Genomic DNA, 15029 nt, shown 5'->3' with positions numbered 1-15029 from the left:
GCGGACCTTTCTCAGCACCCCAATTGAAGATAGACACACCCACAGAAGCCCTGTCTGGCCAGGGGGTTGGGATGGCAAGCAAGGGCCCCCTAGCTCTAGAAAGCGGCTGCATTCACTTCAGGCCTTGACATCTTGTTTGTGGTCCCTGCGCCATGTCCCCCAAACACACTTATTCCCCACCTCAGACTGAAGGCAAAAAGAGACCTCATTAGATACCTTGGTAACCTTTTTTAAAATAGTTTATTTTGTCACTATTTCTGTGGCAGCATAAATAATAAGGGGGTAGGAGAACACTGAGATGGAGCCGGAGGGAAGGTTGGCATATAGGCACATAACACAATGTAAACATTGGGGGGGACGGGACAGAAAGTAAGTCCACTTGCCTGGCTGGTGCTTGGAGATGAAAAGGCTTGTGCCATTCTGAGACTGATGGCCTTGCACATCAGGAGAGCTGGCCAAGGAGGGTGCAGCACAACTTCACGAGTTGCTTCCCAGAGGGACTGTTGAGCCTGTGAAGCTTTTCTCAGTCCTGCAGAAGCTGCACCTGCCCAGACCTTCCCTTTCTGCATATCCCTGTAACAGCAGATATACACCCGCTCCCCCATGCACCTGATTGTACTCATAACATCACTGTACAGCCACAACGCCTGACTGCTAAGCCTGAAACGAAGGGCTTCCTTCTGTATAGCTGTCAGGTGCGCCTGGCCTGTGAAGGACTGCTCTGAGATGAGATCCCCTGAGCTGTCTCTCATGGGGAATCTTTGCTGAGATTCAGCTTATAGGGTGACGTTTGGAAGGTCCCAGTTATTGACCTGGTCAGGTGCACGTTTCACGCATGGATGCGTTTGCCTTGATACAGTCCAGTCCCCGAAGCACAGGTGCTATTCAGTTAGGTTCAGTGTTTTTAGAATGCTTTTGAAGCATCCAAATACATATGATCTCAGTCTTCCTTACAAGAACACTCTGAAGTAGGCTGGGATTATTAGTCCCACCCCCATTGCAGACAAGGGGGCTTAGAGATGAGCAAATTGCCCAAGGCAACCTACTGAGTTTATGGCTGAGGCAGAAGGACTTCATGGCTTGCTCTTTGCTGTGCACGAGACCAGTTCACCCCAGGATTCTACAACCACTCTATGTAGGGAAGACCGACAACATTTACTCCCTTAGGTCAAGGAGCCTACACAAACAGCCCATTCCTAAGGCTCCAGCAGCACAAAGAGCTTTATGGAAGTTGCTAATGCAACATGCTGTCAGGAACAGCTGGGCCCCCACCTCAAGCAGCAGCCCTCCAGTGGATTCATCACATCCTCTGGTGCTAGTAAGCCAGTACGGAGTGGGGGGGAGGCAGAACAGGGCAGAGGTGTGAGGAAATGGGGTAAAACAAAGGCTGGAAAGGGCTGGCAGTGAAGCCTCAGAGATCCTATTCCAGGTCTTGATCCACTATCCCCAGTGCACTTGCATGTGCAGCAGGAATTGCTGGCACAGGTCAAAGTGGACCCTTGGACCTTATGTTCTTACCCATTCCAGCACTGGAGGTTTATCCAGAGGACACCTCTGAGATTTGACCCCCCCCCCCCATCCGCAGGATACAGCGCACATTCCAGGGGCACAACTTCATCAGCAGCTGAGTGAAAGGATAGGCCCTTGGACCACACTTGATCTAGGGCAATCCCTCTGGACAATACGTTTCAGGAATTACCCCCCCCCCCCGGCGCCATGATTAGTCTAGGGTTTGCAACTGCACAGCAACTCAGAAGGGTCAGGATTCCTCCAGGGACACAACCGCTACTTTACTGTGGAACAAAGTGTGTGTGCCAAAGTAACCCCCCTCCCTTTTTATCAGGGCCAGCAAGGAAGTAGAAAGTCCAGCCTTCTCCCCTGGCAGAAAGTGCTGAGGAGCCGGATGGGCTCGTTTGTGGAGTGCTGTTCCAAACCGTTCCAGCAGCAAGTGGCTTTGGCATGTGTCAGGACGAGCGCTGGGTGCGGTCCAGCCAGCTTGAAGCCCCTTGCAATCCGAGCCCAGGTGTGTTTCCTCTGAAGCCCCACAATGCTCAACAGGGCTTCCTTGCAAATACAAAGACTATATTGAGGGATGAGAGGCTGCTGGTTTTCAGCAGGGGAGATTGTGTTCCCATTTAGAGCGGTGAAGGCTTGGTTTGGGACTGGATCATGGCCACTAATTTTTCAAAAGCCCCCGTTGGCTTCATGGGTGACATTCTTGGTCTTTGCCAAGTCATGAATTGTCTCCAGGGTGACTAGAACGTTGCCACTGCTCTGGGGTTTGTGATGAACCCTCTCAGAGTTTTACAACCGCTTGAGAGAAACAGCATTTCTTAGAATCACACCAGAGTACGCTAAGTTAATAGGTCAGAAACCAGAACTACGATCCATGTCCATTTTCTCAAGCAAGCCTCACAGAAGGATTTCCTGGTTGACGTTCCCCTGGCGTTAAATGGGGAACCGAAGGGCCGCTGGGAAGCAGCCACTTAGCTCTGGCCTGGCTAGGGCCAGTCTGACTATACAAGCAGCTGCAGTGGCTGACTGGGTTGGCAATATTGCTGGGATGCCCCCCAAAGGGGGGGCACCTCAGCATCACCAATGGAATTACAAGCATTGTGGCGGAAGCTCTGTGCTTGTGCAGCCAGACTTGGCCATTCCCAGCTGAAGGGGAGGAGCGCCTTCTGGGCTCTGCTCCAGACTCAAGGACTTGAATGCCAGTTTTGCACCCGGGTGTTCATTGTCAGTCACACTTTGCATAGGAAAAAAGAATAAGCATTAATAGAGCTCCAGTCACTTTCTCTGCAGGGCACTTGCCTTTCCCCTGCCCTTCCCCTGAAAGGCCGCAAGGTTGGAATGCAAAGCTGTCAGCATCGCATTTTTTACTCTCCTACTTCAAGAGAAACTCTGGGATACAAACGGATCCCCCAGTCCTTGTCATGCAGTAGTTCTCAATGACGCCACTTGGGGAATGTTGTCTTTTAGTACTAGGCAATGACCAGACAAGACCACACTTCCAGTTAGCAGGTGGACCACTGGGTTGCCCCGCGGCCTCTGGCTCATATCTTGTGTTAAGTGGATACAGTAAAACTAAAGGGTGGGTTTAACGAAGAGTTTGTTTAGAAAATGTCCTTCAGAGTTCATTGTTCTTTGGGCTGTTGCGCAGGTTTTTCAGCTCCAGCTGCAGCTGTCGGATTCGGACGTCTTTCTGCGAGAGCTCACCCTTCAGTCGCCGAATCTCGTCCTGTTGTCGGAAGAACATTCGGAGGAGCTTGATGTGGGGCAGGAGGAAAGAGTGAGAGAGTCAGTGTGGCACTGCTGTTGGGCAACCCTGGCAGGGTTGGTGTGCTGCAGTTAATAACAGCACATGGGAACAACTGGGACCAGGAAAGGGGAGCAAGCAAGGACGCAGGTTAGCCCTACAAAATCCACGAAATGTGGGACGCTTGAGTGGCTCTTGGGGATGCTGGAGAGAGAAAATGGTACTTGCTCCTTACCTCATTCTCTGTCCTTGGGGGCACATTTTCCAAGAGGTCTATACCATTCACCACCACACTCTTCTTCTCTCGAACAGGTGCCTTGAAAACAACCTTCGTCTCTTTCTTGTAGCCTTCTTTTAAAGACATCAGGATGGGATCTAGCGGAAACGAGAGACAGCAAGTGTGGCAATGGGGTTCAGGGGGCTGGCAAACAAGCACATCTCTTCACCTGAGAGTCCTCACCATTGGGGTCCTCTTCTGGACACCGTAGCCAGGGTTGGGGCTCACTGGCAGCATTTTCCTGCGACCACGTCTTTCAAACCACAGCCAGGCTCTGGCTCCAACCGGCTAGCCAAGCTGCACAAGCAGCCCAGATGGGGGCTTCTAGGGGTGGCAGTCAGGAGGTGCGCAGTTTGGGGCAGGCACTCCAGGATCTCAGCAGGTCCCAGGGGAGCCAAACATTCTGATCACAGCGGCAGCTTGGTCCAGCAGCCATCAGGGTCCCCAACAAGGTCCTGCCTGCCTCTGCCAGACTCCAGTTTCCTCCTCAAAGGAGGAATTTGAACATTTGAACGTTTGAACGCTCTAACACCATTCCTCCAGGCTAAAGAAAAGAAACCTCTCTAACAGGGTGGACCACAATTGATTTCACAAATGAACACATTTCATTTAAAGTAGATATTTACATGACAAATCCCCAAAGGATTTCCAGCAATTTTTGAAACTTCTTCCTTTGAAGTCAACATTCTGACAAGTTTAAAAATCGGGGCTTTTTACGTCAGCTGTTGCCATTTCTGGGAAGCCTGGATGGTTGGTGACGTGTCACCATCCATCTCAGGCTGTGCATTGACAAGCGAAACGGCACCTGCCACTGTGTAGTGGTGTGGGTGCTTTTACCCCTGTTGGTTCCACTCAGCCACTCCTCTGGGGTCAGGGCAGGTTCTGTTCCTGGAGTCATGGGGTAAATGTCCTCTTGGTATGTTTCTGACTAAAACAGAGAAAGAAGAGGGAATAAGCCTTTTTGAAAAGATTACCACATTTCAGGCTGCCTAGCAAATAATCAGAAGGGATTGTTAATGCCGTTGCAAGAATAATTCAACCATCCAGCACAGGGGTAGGCAGCCTATGGCCTGTGGGATGGATCCAGCCCACCACCCAAAATCATCCAGCCTGTAATCCCCAAAAGATATATCCACCTGGCCTGTGGTGGTCCTAAAGAGAATTCAGGTTTGTAATTCTATCTCTGTAAGGCTTGCAGTGTAAGCACAACACAGTCTCTGAAGGAAATTTTGTGTTGGTGGATTATTTAAGAGGAAAACTGCCAGAACATTCTTAGGCACATACATTTTACCCAAAGGTGCCTGCTTCTTGCTGTGTCTCTAGTCTGAAGGGAGAGGCAATCAGACAAGAGAGGCTTAGCAGAAAGTCCTGAATCTTGCAGACCAGGAAGTCAGCCTCAGTGCTGGAAAACAGGCAGACTGAATTAGAGTCCTCATTCATAGGTATATTTCACGTGAGTGTATAAGCACACGCTCTCTCTGATGGATGTACTGCATTCATGTGTGTGCACACAGCTTGCCTGCAGAATCTACTCAACATTTCAAGGTAGAGCATGCCGGTGAAAGGAGCCTGAGAATAAAGGTGGCAGGAAAATGACCTCCATTTTGTCTTCAGGGCAATTTAAAGGCATGAGTTGGTGAAGAGAAAAGAAGCCAATCCAGACACATAACACAAAGCAATGCAGCAGCATAGAATAAAACGGGATGCAAAGCCCCCAGCCAGGGGCTGGATACTTGCAGTCCGATTCCAGTGGCACATTCCACTCCATCTGCCACATGGCTAACACCGTGCTCCTTTTTGGCACGGCGAGCACAAAGCAGTGACCGGCAGCTCTTACTTTCTGACAGCAGACCTCCGATGGCCCTCAGTTCTGTAAATTAGGGCCCAGAGGCTGGAGTGCCAGGGAGCAAAGCAGGCTCTTCTGTTAGGGAGGGCCACATGACTCACCCTCCTTGGCACAATCATGGAGATCGGCTCTATGAGCCCTTTGAGTGTGACGAGCTTGTAGAAGCGGAAGACCTCACATGCGGATACGTCCAGGCCATGTTTTGGCATCACTCCTGTAAGGAAGTAGACCGGGGAGGGGAGCAGTTATGTTGGGAAACACTGGAGGCCTGGTGGGGCAAATTTGGAGAGGGGAAACTGGCATGCCCCTGGCCTCCCCTTCTTTAACCAGCACCAGGTTTGTGGTCATGTTTTCTAGGTTGACAGCAACCAGGTGCCAATTGCTGTTTCGCTCCCACAGTCTCCCTGGGTTGGCACTACATCACCCTTGGGCAGCAAAACTGGGAGGGTCGTTTTGACTACGCCCAAATTTTATGCACACATGAAGCTTTTTGTCTCACACATAACTGAGAACATGAAAGCCTCAGACAGAATGTGCGTGATCCTCCAACACAGCATTGCAGCAAGGCAGACCCTCAGTGATGCTGGATGCAATTTTGGTCCTCCCCCAGGTTTGGGAAAAATGGCACCTCTGGTTTTCAGAAGACCACACCAACCTCAAGACCCCAAAACAAAGCCTAGCCTAGCCAGCAATGTGTGTGCACCTTCTCACTACCGAGGGGAGAGGGTCGGTTGTACCAGCAAGACACAGGCTGCAAGAGAAGTGGCAGGATGGCCTGGCTGATGGTAACAACTCAGAGGCCGGGGAGAACTGCTGCCTGCCCCATCTCAGCCTGGTCTCTGCCTTGGTCTCTTCTACAGGCAACACCCCTTACCAAGGCCTTTCTGTGGGGCTGGGGAGCGGAACTCCATGAGATAAGTGAGGTATGGCTTCTCTGTGCTGATTTCGTAGTATCGGATATTCCCATCTCCCTGGAGAGAGAGCAAGAGGGGAAGGGTGGGGTCAGGAGGATTCTGCAACTATGTGCACATCATCCCTGGGGGGAAAGAACATCATGTTGTAAGTATAACAGTTATCATGCTCAGGGCTTTGTCGGGTCAATGCTCTTAATGACCATTTCAGAGCACTGTCTTGTGAGTAAAGTGGACAGGGAAAGGACTCTGAAAGATACTTTAGAGTTTGGCTTTTATTTTCAGCAAGCTGTCAATATCCATGCCCACTTTTTAGCCTAAGCCTGTCCACCTAATACGCTTCCTCTATTTTATTGTTTGACCTGCCTGGAGGCTGTTGCCCCAACCTTTTGGACTGCCTGCCTCAGCCACTGCCTGGCCTTAAGGGGACCCTGAGATGATGGTCTTCTTGCTAACCTGGGAAGGGGGTTTCCCCCAGTGACCTCCTTCTGCAAGGAACCCCCTAGCCTTGGGTAGCAGCACCAACTGCCATCCCAATTGAAGCCCAGGCCAACTGTTAGACAGGGGCTGGTCGCTAGGTACTCAGCTCTGGCCTGCTGCCTTCCTTACAGGGTTGTTGTGAGGATAAAACTGGAGAGGGTTTTATCCATTCTGATAATGAATAAAGAACCATTCTGAGCTCCTCAGAGGAAGGGTGGGATAAAAACATAATGAATAAAAACCCCAGATTAATACCGTAATGCTACATAACATTTCCATGGAAGCAGATAATTTCAACAACACTTCCAAGTGTATTTACCAGGTGCTTCAGTCTACAGATCCCCAATTTTACATCCTGTAGTCATAGGCATCACTTGATTCGTCTCCCAGATGAGCAGGCAAATGATGGGAAAGCTACTTTGGGAAGACTGGTTGGTTAATTTTGGTTCTGAGGGAGTGAATCTGGAGTGACTTCGCATGTGCACAGTTGCAGCTTGGCATGCACATGTACACTTCTAAGTTACCTTGGCACACCTGGCCACACTCAGCTCCTCCTCATCTCAAGTGCTCTGCTGCAGTGGAAATCAAGGCTCACCCACCTTGCCAGCCAAGTACAGCATGTGAGTATCAGCGTCATAGAAAGGGAACAGGAGCCCCGACAGCCCATCAATCTCCTCCTCTATCAAAGGCATGGCCAGGTCTTCCTGCAAAAGGAACAGGTACAAACTTCCATGTATATACATGCAATACATTAAGTGAGCCCCCCCCCCCCAAGCTCCTGTCTTAAGGTGCTCCAAGTTGCTCTGAGGGTCCCTTCTGCCTGCCACCCCTCTCCCCACCCACTGTTTTCTCACCTGGTCCCAGAGGGCAATCTGCCGCGTGTTCCACCGTGAAACTCCTGTTGTCAGAAGCCGTTTCGTGTTTCCTAGGAAGACAACCCGGTTCACACGATGGTTCTTGCAGTTTGCTTCCTGGAAAGGGAACCGAGAATGCAGGGCTAGATGGAACCTGAGCCACCCAGGCACCTCCAGCACAAGGCAGCACAAGGCCTCACAGTCACACAGGGACTGGGACCACCAGAGGTGAAGTCCCTGCACAGCCCAGAAGACCATGAGTGACCTCAGCTGAACCCTGGCTGGTGCACACGGCTGTTGGAAGGGCAAACTGGGCAGGAAAAGAACCAGGCACTGCACTCGGAACTCCTTAAGGAAGTTGATCAAAACCTGAAACAAATTAAGCACTGTGGACATAGACCAAGGCACGGCCAGGCAACATCTGCCTCCCACTGCAGGGGTGCACTGGTGCTTATTCTCCACCTGAGGCTCTGAAAGGCTCTGACAAGGGCAGGGTAAGGCAGGCAGCAATGTGCTGTGTGTGCTCTTCAGTGACTCGAGCAAATGTGTTGGGCTACAAAGCTTGAATAAAGTGGTAAAGCATCAAATCACCCCTATGAGGGTCTCCGTTCTCAGTTGGGCTATTAAGAACCTGAGGGTGGTGCAAGGTCTCCACAGGAGCTGCGGTGCGGCAATCCAGTCTTGCGAGTCAGACTCTGGAAGCATTTAGCTGTGATGGAAACAGGACTCAGGGTGGAGAGAGGCCTGCCCAGGAGTTATCTCATGGTTTCTAACACAGCATAGAGGAGCTGGTTTGGCCAGTAGGAGAAATAAGTGAATGGTTCCTAACAGGATGCTACCTGTAAGACTGTCTGGGCATTAAGGGGATTTGTGAAGTTCCCATCAGGATGCCACAGTGAGACAACTGACCATCTGGGTCATCTGTTGTGGGATCTTTGCCAGTGGTGTCGCTAGGGGGGTGCGAGGGGTGCAGGCTGCACCGGTGACGCGCCGGGGGGATGACGCGCCCTGGGGGTGTGACGTGCTAAAATTGCAGCATTAGGGGCTACCCCATCATGCCATACACCATTGGGTGTGGAATGTCCAGCAGAGTGCAATGCAGCAAACCAGAGCGAAATAGCTCCTTTCCTTCAAAAGTTATAGCCAAAAAACTGGAAAGAAAAAATGATCCCTATGGAAAGTGAAAGTGAGCCGTATTGCGCGTTTACTCGCGAGTAGGCATACTAGCCTACTAGCCATAGTCCGTTGGAAAGGGCAGGCTGAGAAGAATCCAACAACACCAGAATGGTCCCGATCCAATGATTGCAGCCCCCCAAAAACACCCAAGAAGGTCCCTCCCTCCCAGCTGCCTGAAGCGAAGCCACGTGGCCATGTTTACTCATGAGTAGATGAGCTTGCCTTAGTCCATCGGAAAGGGCAGGCAGAGAGGGCTCCAAACAATGTCAGAATGGTCCTGATCTGATGAATGTAGTCCCCAAAAATACCGGAGAAAGAGGTCCCTCCCTCCCAGCTGCGAGTCTATTGAGCCCTATGGAAAGCAAAGTAGCCTCACTCGCGACTATGTAGACGTGCCTTGGCTGGTGGTCAGGCCAGGCAAAGGGGAATGTGAGGACACCAGAATGGTCCCAATCAGATGGAGCTGGAGTGCAACAAATGCTCCAGAAGGCAGCCTCCCCCCCCCCCCCCACTAAAAAGGACAAAAAAGAGGCTTGAACTGGTAAGGGGAAAGTTTTCTATTTTGCACTTGCAAAGCCAGGTGGGTCTTTATCTTGATCTGCCTGAAATAGAAGAACTTTAAACTGGGCACTGGGGAGGGCTGGAAATCTCACTGATTCTTTTTGGGGGGTTGTTATTGCAGGCAGACTACAGAGTAAGCTCCATTGACCACTATGGGACTTACTTCTGAGTAGACATGCATAGGATTGGGCTCATAGGCTGCAATCCTACCCACACTTTCCTAAGAGTAAGCCCCATTGACCACTATGGGACTTACTTCAGAGTAGATTCTCTTGGTGGAACAGGACTGGCTTCCCCTTATTTAATTATTTCTTTTATTTTAATTTAATTATTTATAATTATTTATTTTAATTTGCTTGATGATGTCACTTCTGGCCATGACATCACTTCCAATGGGTCCTGGACAAATTGTCATTCTAAAAAGTGCTAAAAGTTTGAGAACTGCTGCAATAAGGTGTTAGTAAGTTGACATGGGTGTGTGTGTGAGAGAGAGACTCTACAAGTTTTCAAAATCACTAAAATCAGAGTTTGGAGGAATAAGACCATCATGTTATATATCAATCAAAGCGTAATTTCATGCAGAATGCAATGAAACAAACCACATTGAAATATCTGTGTTCTAACAAAAGGTACAGCCATAAAACCAGTGGGGGCGGGGCGATGGTACATCACCACACCCACCACCTGGGGTGTTGCCCCGCCCACCACATGGGGTGACACGCAGGCCTCCAACACCAGGTGACGCGAATTCTAGTGACGCCACTGATCTTTGCACAGGGTAAATTAATACTCTGGAGGCCAATCAGCACATCTCCTGAATGGCTATTTAAGGGAGAGGGAAATATGATGATGACTCTAATTTTGATGGGCCCTGAAAGGACTACTCTAGGTGACCCCACGACTGCAAAAGTTGCAGTCTGCCCTGCTGTGAGAAAAAGACAAGGACGAATCAGACACCTATAACTTTTTCCCCACTAGGGCTAACTACAACTTCAATGGAGAAGGGCCTCCTGCAGCAATTTTAAAGTAAAATAAAAATGTTGGACTCAATTCTGGCTCCTGACCTGAAGGACTTTGCCAGAACGTGGCTCGATGACACGGAGCTTCTTGTCTTTGCAGGTGGTGGCCAGGAGACTCCCATCAGTGTTGAAGGACAGGCAAAGGATGACGTCGGAGTGGCAGTCAATCATCTTCACCGGCTCGCCAATATCCAGGTTCCAGATTAGGACCTGAGAAGGGAAAGGATGCAGGTCAAAGGCAAACCTTAGAAGGCTCTCAGGTCTGTGGCTTCAACACCTTGCCAGGAATTTCTCAGAGTGAAGACTGGCAAGAGTGGACCCTCTTTCTGGAAAAGCAGCTCACCTGCCATCAGCAGTCTTCCCTGAAAATGCCCTGCTTCCGGAAAGAGTGCCAGGGCTCAGCATGGCTTAGACTCTGCTTGGTTCAAGTCCTGTCCCCTCCACACAGAGGACTGATTAGTGCCCGTGAACTTCACCCAGTTCCCTCCTTAAACTCTTTACTTTTCGAGCTGCCTTGTTTGCGTGCAGTCAGAGATGTCTGCATCACCTGTATGTACAGTATAAGAGTTCTGCAAGTGTGACAGGGGCCTTTTGAACTCTGTTCCCTGTCCCTGGCCTTCTGTGCTTAGTCATTTACTCCTAATGATTTGGGGCCTGCAAATCCCTTGAGCAGCAAAGGCCTTCTCCCACTGCCCCAGCATCGCAAGCAGGGTTGGTGCGATCATCAGGTCAACTGGGCAGCCAGCTAGGGTGCAGGTCTTAGAGGGGCACAGAGCTGGCCTTTGAGGAACACATTTTAGACAGATTCATTGGGGCTGGGGCACCTTCCTTATGAGGAAAGGCTACGGCGTTTGGGCCTCTTCAGCCTAGAAAAGAGACGCCTGAGGGGGGACATGATTGAGACATACAAAATTATGCAGGGAATGGACAGAGTGGATAGGGAGATGCTCTTTACACTCTCACATAACACCAGAACCAGGGGACATCCACTAAAATTGAGTGTTGGGCGGGTTAGGACAGACAAAAGAAAATATTTCTTTACTCAGCGTGTGGTCGGTCTGTGGAACTCCTTGCCACAGGATGTGGTGATGGCGTCTAGCCTGGACGCCTTTAAAAGGGGATTGGACAAGTTTCTGGAGGAAAAATCCATTATGGGGTACAAGCCATGATGTACATGCGCAACCTCCTGATTTTAGAAATGGGTTATGTCAGAATGCCAGATGCAAGGGAGGGCACCAGGATGAGGTCTCTTGGTATCTGGTGTGCTCCCTGGGGCATTTGGTGGGCCGCTGTGAGATACAGGAAGCTGGACTAGATGGGCCTATGGCCTGATCCAGTGGGGCTGTTCTTATGTTCTTATGTTGTTTTTTTAACCCATGTAAAATATGCAACTGGCTATTTTTTAAAATTTTAAGCTGAATGCCACAACCGTGCTATGGAATATAATTAATTATAAAGTCTTATGGAAACTTTCTATTTCAGTAGCATTGCCTAGGGTGCAAAACAGCCTGGCACTAGCCCTGATTGCAGGGCCTTGATCCTGATGGCGCTTGTCCCTCCCTCCTACTGCCAGACCCTGCTGGTACCTCCTGCCTGTGCAGAGCAAGTGCCAGAAGAAATGAAGGAAATCTGAGGCCTGTCATTGTTGAGAAGTTGTGTCACATCAAGTGCCGCCGTTCTCTCTTTCTCCCCTACAAGGCCTACTTCCCCTATGAATGTGTGTCCCCTCACTCCACTCAAGAGGAGCGCCTGCACCAACCATTCTCCTTCAGGGTGTTGCTTGGTCTGTTCTGAGCCCAGTGGCTCTCACAAGGGCATCACCAAGTAAAACATTGGCATCCACATCCTCAACCATTCTATACCATTTTTCCTCCATCTTTTCCTCCTTATGGGCTTGTAGCCCAGGTTGTGCCCACCTGGATACTGATTCTGCTCCCTTGTGCTCAGTCCCTGGGTATCAAATACCAGGTGGATGATCACTGTCCCTCCTCCACAAGAATCCTGGGAATTGTGACTTAGTGAGGTGCTGGGAATGGTCAGCTAATGACAATCAGTGCCCCTCTACTCTCTTCATCCCAGACCTACATCTCCTAGAGTTCCTTGAGAGAGGGCAAAACTATTGAGCCAGGCTCAGACTGTCACACAGATATGCCCTAACACAACTTCCACCATTCCCCTCAAGAGGAGTGAGCCGCGAACCCATGTCCAAGCCCTTGAAGGCCTGCCAGGCTCACCTTGTAGTCGTATCCAGCGCTGAACAGGATGTTGTTGGTGGTTGGGTGCCACTCGATGAGGCCAACACGTCGGCTGTGCCCATAGAGTTCCAGGACAGCCTCCACCATGTTGCGCTTCAAACCCCCATCTGGGATTTCCCATATCCGAACCTGGAAGCAGAGGAGAGCAAAAGGCCGCTGCAGGGTCTGCTTGGCTACTTGCCTGCCAGGACAGTGCAGGTTCCGTTTCAGGCATGAAAAGCTTCTGCTGCGAAACATGCCTGGAGGTGTCCCAGCACTCCTTCAGATTGTAATGAGGGAGGCCAGTTCAGTTGTCCTTCTGGTATTTGTCCAGAAAAGGCAGTCACCCTGAAACATCACAGACCAATGATGTCATTTGCACATCGCAGCCACCTACTTTACAAACATGTCCTTGTATGATGGTGTTGTCTATGGGCTATCAATACGCATGTGTGGTGGCTGTACAACTGAGCTAGCTCTGCCTTTTGCCTCCGTCTCTGGTATGGTTCATTAGCAGAGAGCAGCTTCTTTGTGGAGTTTCAAGGAAGCATCAGTTGGGGACATGCTGGGAAGGCTGCAGGGTCATCAGCTCCCTTGAACAAATCACAGGTTCCTCCTTCCACCATGGAGAGAACTCAAGACTTGAGAGCGTCTGCAGAGGGAGCCTGCCTGCCTCCAACTGGGGAGAGTGAAGAACAGCAGAGGGTGACCTGGTCAGGACAACACAGAGGCTCTTGTGGTTTCTCTTGCTATTTCAATCACTTCTAAAGCACCATCTTTATCTGGCATGTTACAGAGTCACACAAGCAGGTGGGTTCCTGCCCCGAGGGGCTTACAGTGTGAGGGGTGGGGGAACAAAGGCAAAAGTCAGCAAGCCAGAGGCATGCATTCCAATGTAGTTTCAGATGGGAATGAGGACTAAGCGGTTAAGTCAGAGGCCTTGAGGAGAAAATGGGGGAGGGGTGTCTTTACATGAGAAGGTGGCCACATTCACTAAGAAAGGTCCCCAGGAGGAAAACCTGGACTGGCCATGTCCTGGTATCTGCATCCCTTTTCTCAAAGATGCACCACGCATTTGCGCTATGAGAGGAAGAACAGGGGAGTTGTTCCAGCTGGCCCCACATCTCTCTCCTTGCACATGGTGGTGGGGAGAAACCCACAGTTCTGCAAGGCCTGGAGGAGGAGTCAGGCAGGATGATGTCCCTCCCTCTCTCCCTGCAAAGCGCTGCCTGGGAACTTGGGCTGTTCCCTGGCTGAAGAAGTCTTGGGTGGATTTTCCTCACTGCTGTGCACCAGCAGTGCCTCACACTCTGATCGTAGTTGTAATGAGCGTTTGGTGCTTGGTTGGTCAGTATTTTGTACCTCTAGATAGATCAATACACAAGCATATGCAGAGTGAAATCTGCAGGCCGTGGGCTTTGGGAGAGCCCCCTCCTCCATCTTGTGGCTGCAGCCAGCCCTTTGCGGCAGGGCTTACTAAAAGAGCCTTGTGCCAGGGGTGAGTGACATGAAGTGGGAAGGGGAGCCAGATGCCCCACCAGGGTTGGAGAGTTGCATTGAAACATGCAAACACATTGACAAGGAGGAAGACAGCAGAGGACATTTTCGCACACCTCCTGTTTGGCAAGTGCCACCCATAGGCCTGGTCAGTGGGGCACGGCAGAAAGCAGAAGTTAATCCAGTAACCAAGGACAGACCTTGCGTGTCTGTGAAATGGACCCTTCATGCTTAAGGTGATGCAGATGCACCTCTGAATGCTGGTGCTGGGGACAAGGTGCAGGGGAGGGCAGCCACCAGGGCCCAGGAGAGGGGGGAAAGGGGGTAATTTGTGCCCAGGGCCAGGGCCAGGGTCAGAAAGGGGGCCCAGGAGTCATAGGAGGGGCCCAGAAAGTTCCTGGGTTCTTACATTTTCCTATCTCACCCAAACTCACTGCCTGTGCATGATGCTGGGGGCACAACCACAGCTGCAAGCCATACACATCGGGCACAGAAATGCATCCTTGACCCTCCTTAACACAGTGTCAAATTTGGGAGGAAACTGGCCTGCCACAGTAGATCTTTGGCTTGCGGATCTGATGACCATGAAGAAATGTATAGGAGCTCAGGGACCCAGCTGTGGGGTTACAGCTGCTGCAGAAGTCCATTTTGGTGCACACTGGACACTTTCCATTCTACTGTGACCCAAAATACAATGATGCTCATTTTCTGTAATGGATTTCTATATTTCAAAGATTTTAGAGAGACTTACGAGTGTGTTTGGTTTTCCATATTATCTGGCTGCCAATGCCACATGGTCAGGTAGACCTGGGCTCTGCATCAAGAACATAAGAACATAAAAACAGCCCCACTGGATCAAGCCATCTAGTCCAGTTTCCTGTATCTCACAGCGGCCCCACCAAATGCCCCAGGGAG

At 50.5% G+C, this 15029-nt stretch overlaps 1 protein-coding gene across 4 annotated transcripts in view; it reads right to left on the bottom strand.

Annotated features, from left to right (window-relative positions):
- Nucleotides 1-221: 221 nt before the first annotated feature.
- Nucleotides 222-15029, bottom strand: part of CORO2B (coronin 2B) — a 58879-nt gene continuing 44071 nt past the window's right edge. For all 4 annotated transcript variants that reach the window (XM_066635471.1, XM_066635473.1, XM_066635472.1 and 1 more), the window contains exons 4-12: nt 12618-12767; nt 10429-10593; nt 7628-7744; nt 7373-7477; nt 6257-6353; nt 5484-5596; nt 4374-4464; nt 3495-3634; nt 222-3268 (exon numbers count right to left, since the gene is read on the bottom strand). In XM_066635471.1, the coding sequence (XP_066491568.1) occupies nt 3131-3268; nt 3495-3634; nt 4374-4464; nt 5484-5596; nt 6257-6353; nt 7373-7477; nt 7628-7744; nt 10429-10593; nt 12618-12767 (1116 nt within the window). In that variant the 3' untranslated portion in view covers nt 222-3130. The remainder of the gene's footprint in view (nt 3269-3494; nt 3635-4373; nt 4465-5483; nt 5597-6256; nt 6354-7372; nt 7478-7627; nt 7745-10428; nt 10594-12617; nt 12768-15029) is intronic.

This window comes from Tiliqua scincoides, chromosome 8 (assembly GCF_035046505.1).
Source record: "Tiliqua scincoides isolate rTilSci1 chromosome 8, rTilSci1.hap2, whole genome shotgun sequence".
Lineage (NCBI taxonomy): Eukaryota > Metazoa > Chordata > Lepidosauria > Squamata > Scincidae > Tiliqua > Tiliqua scincoides.
The sequence above is the reverse complement of the archived record's forward strand: the minus strand, read 5'-3'. Positions and strand labels throughout refer to the sequence as shown.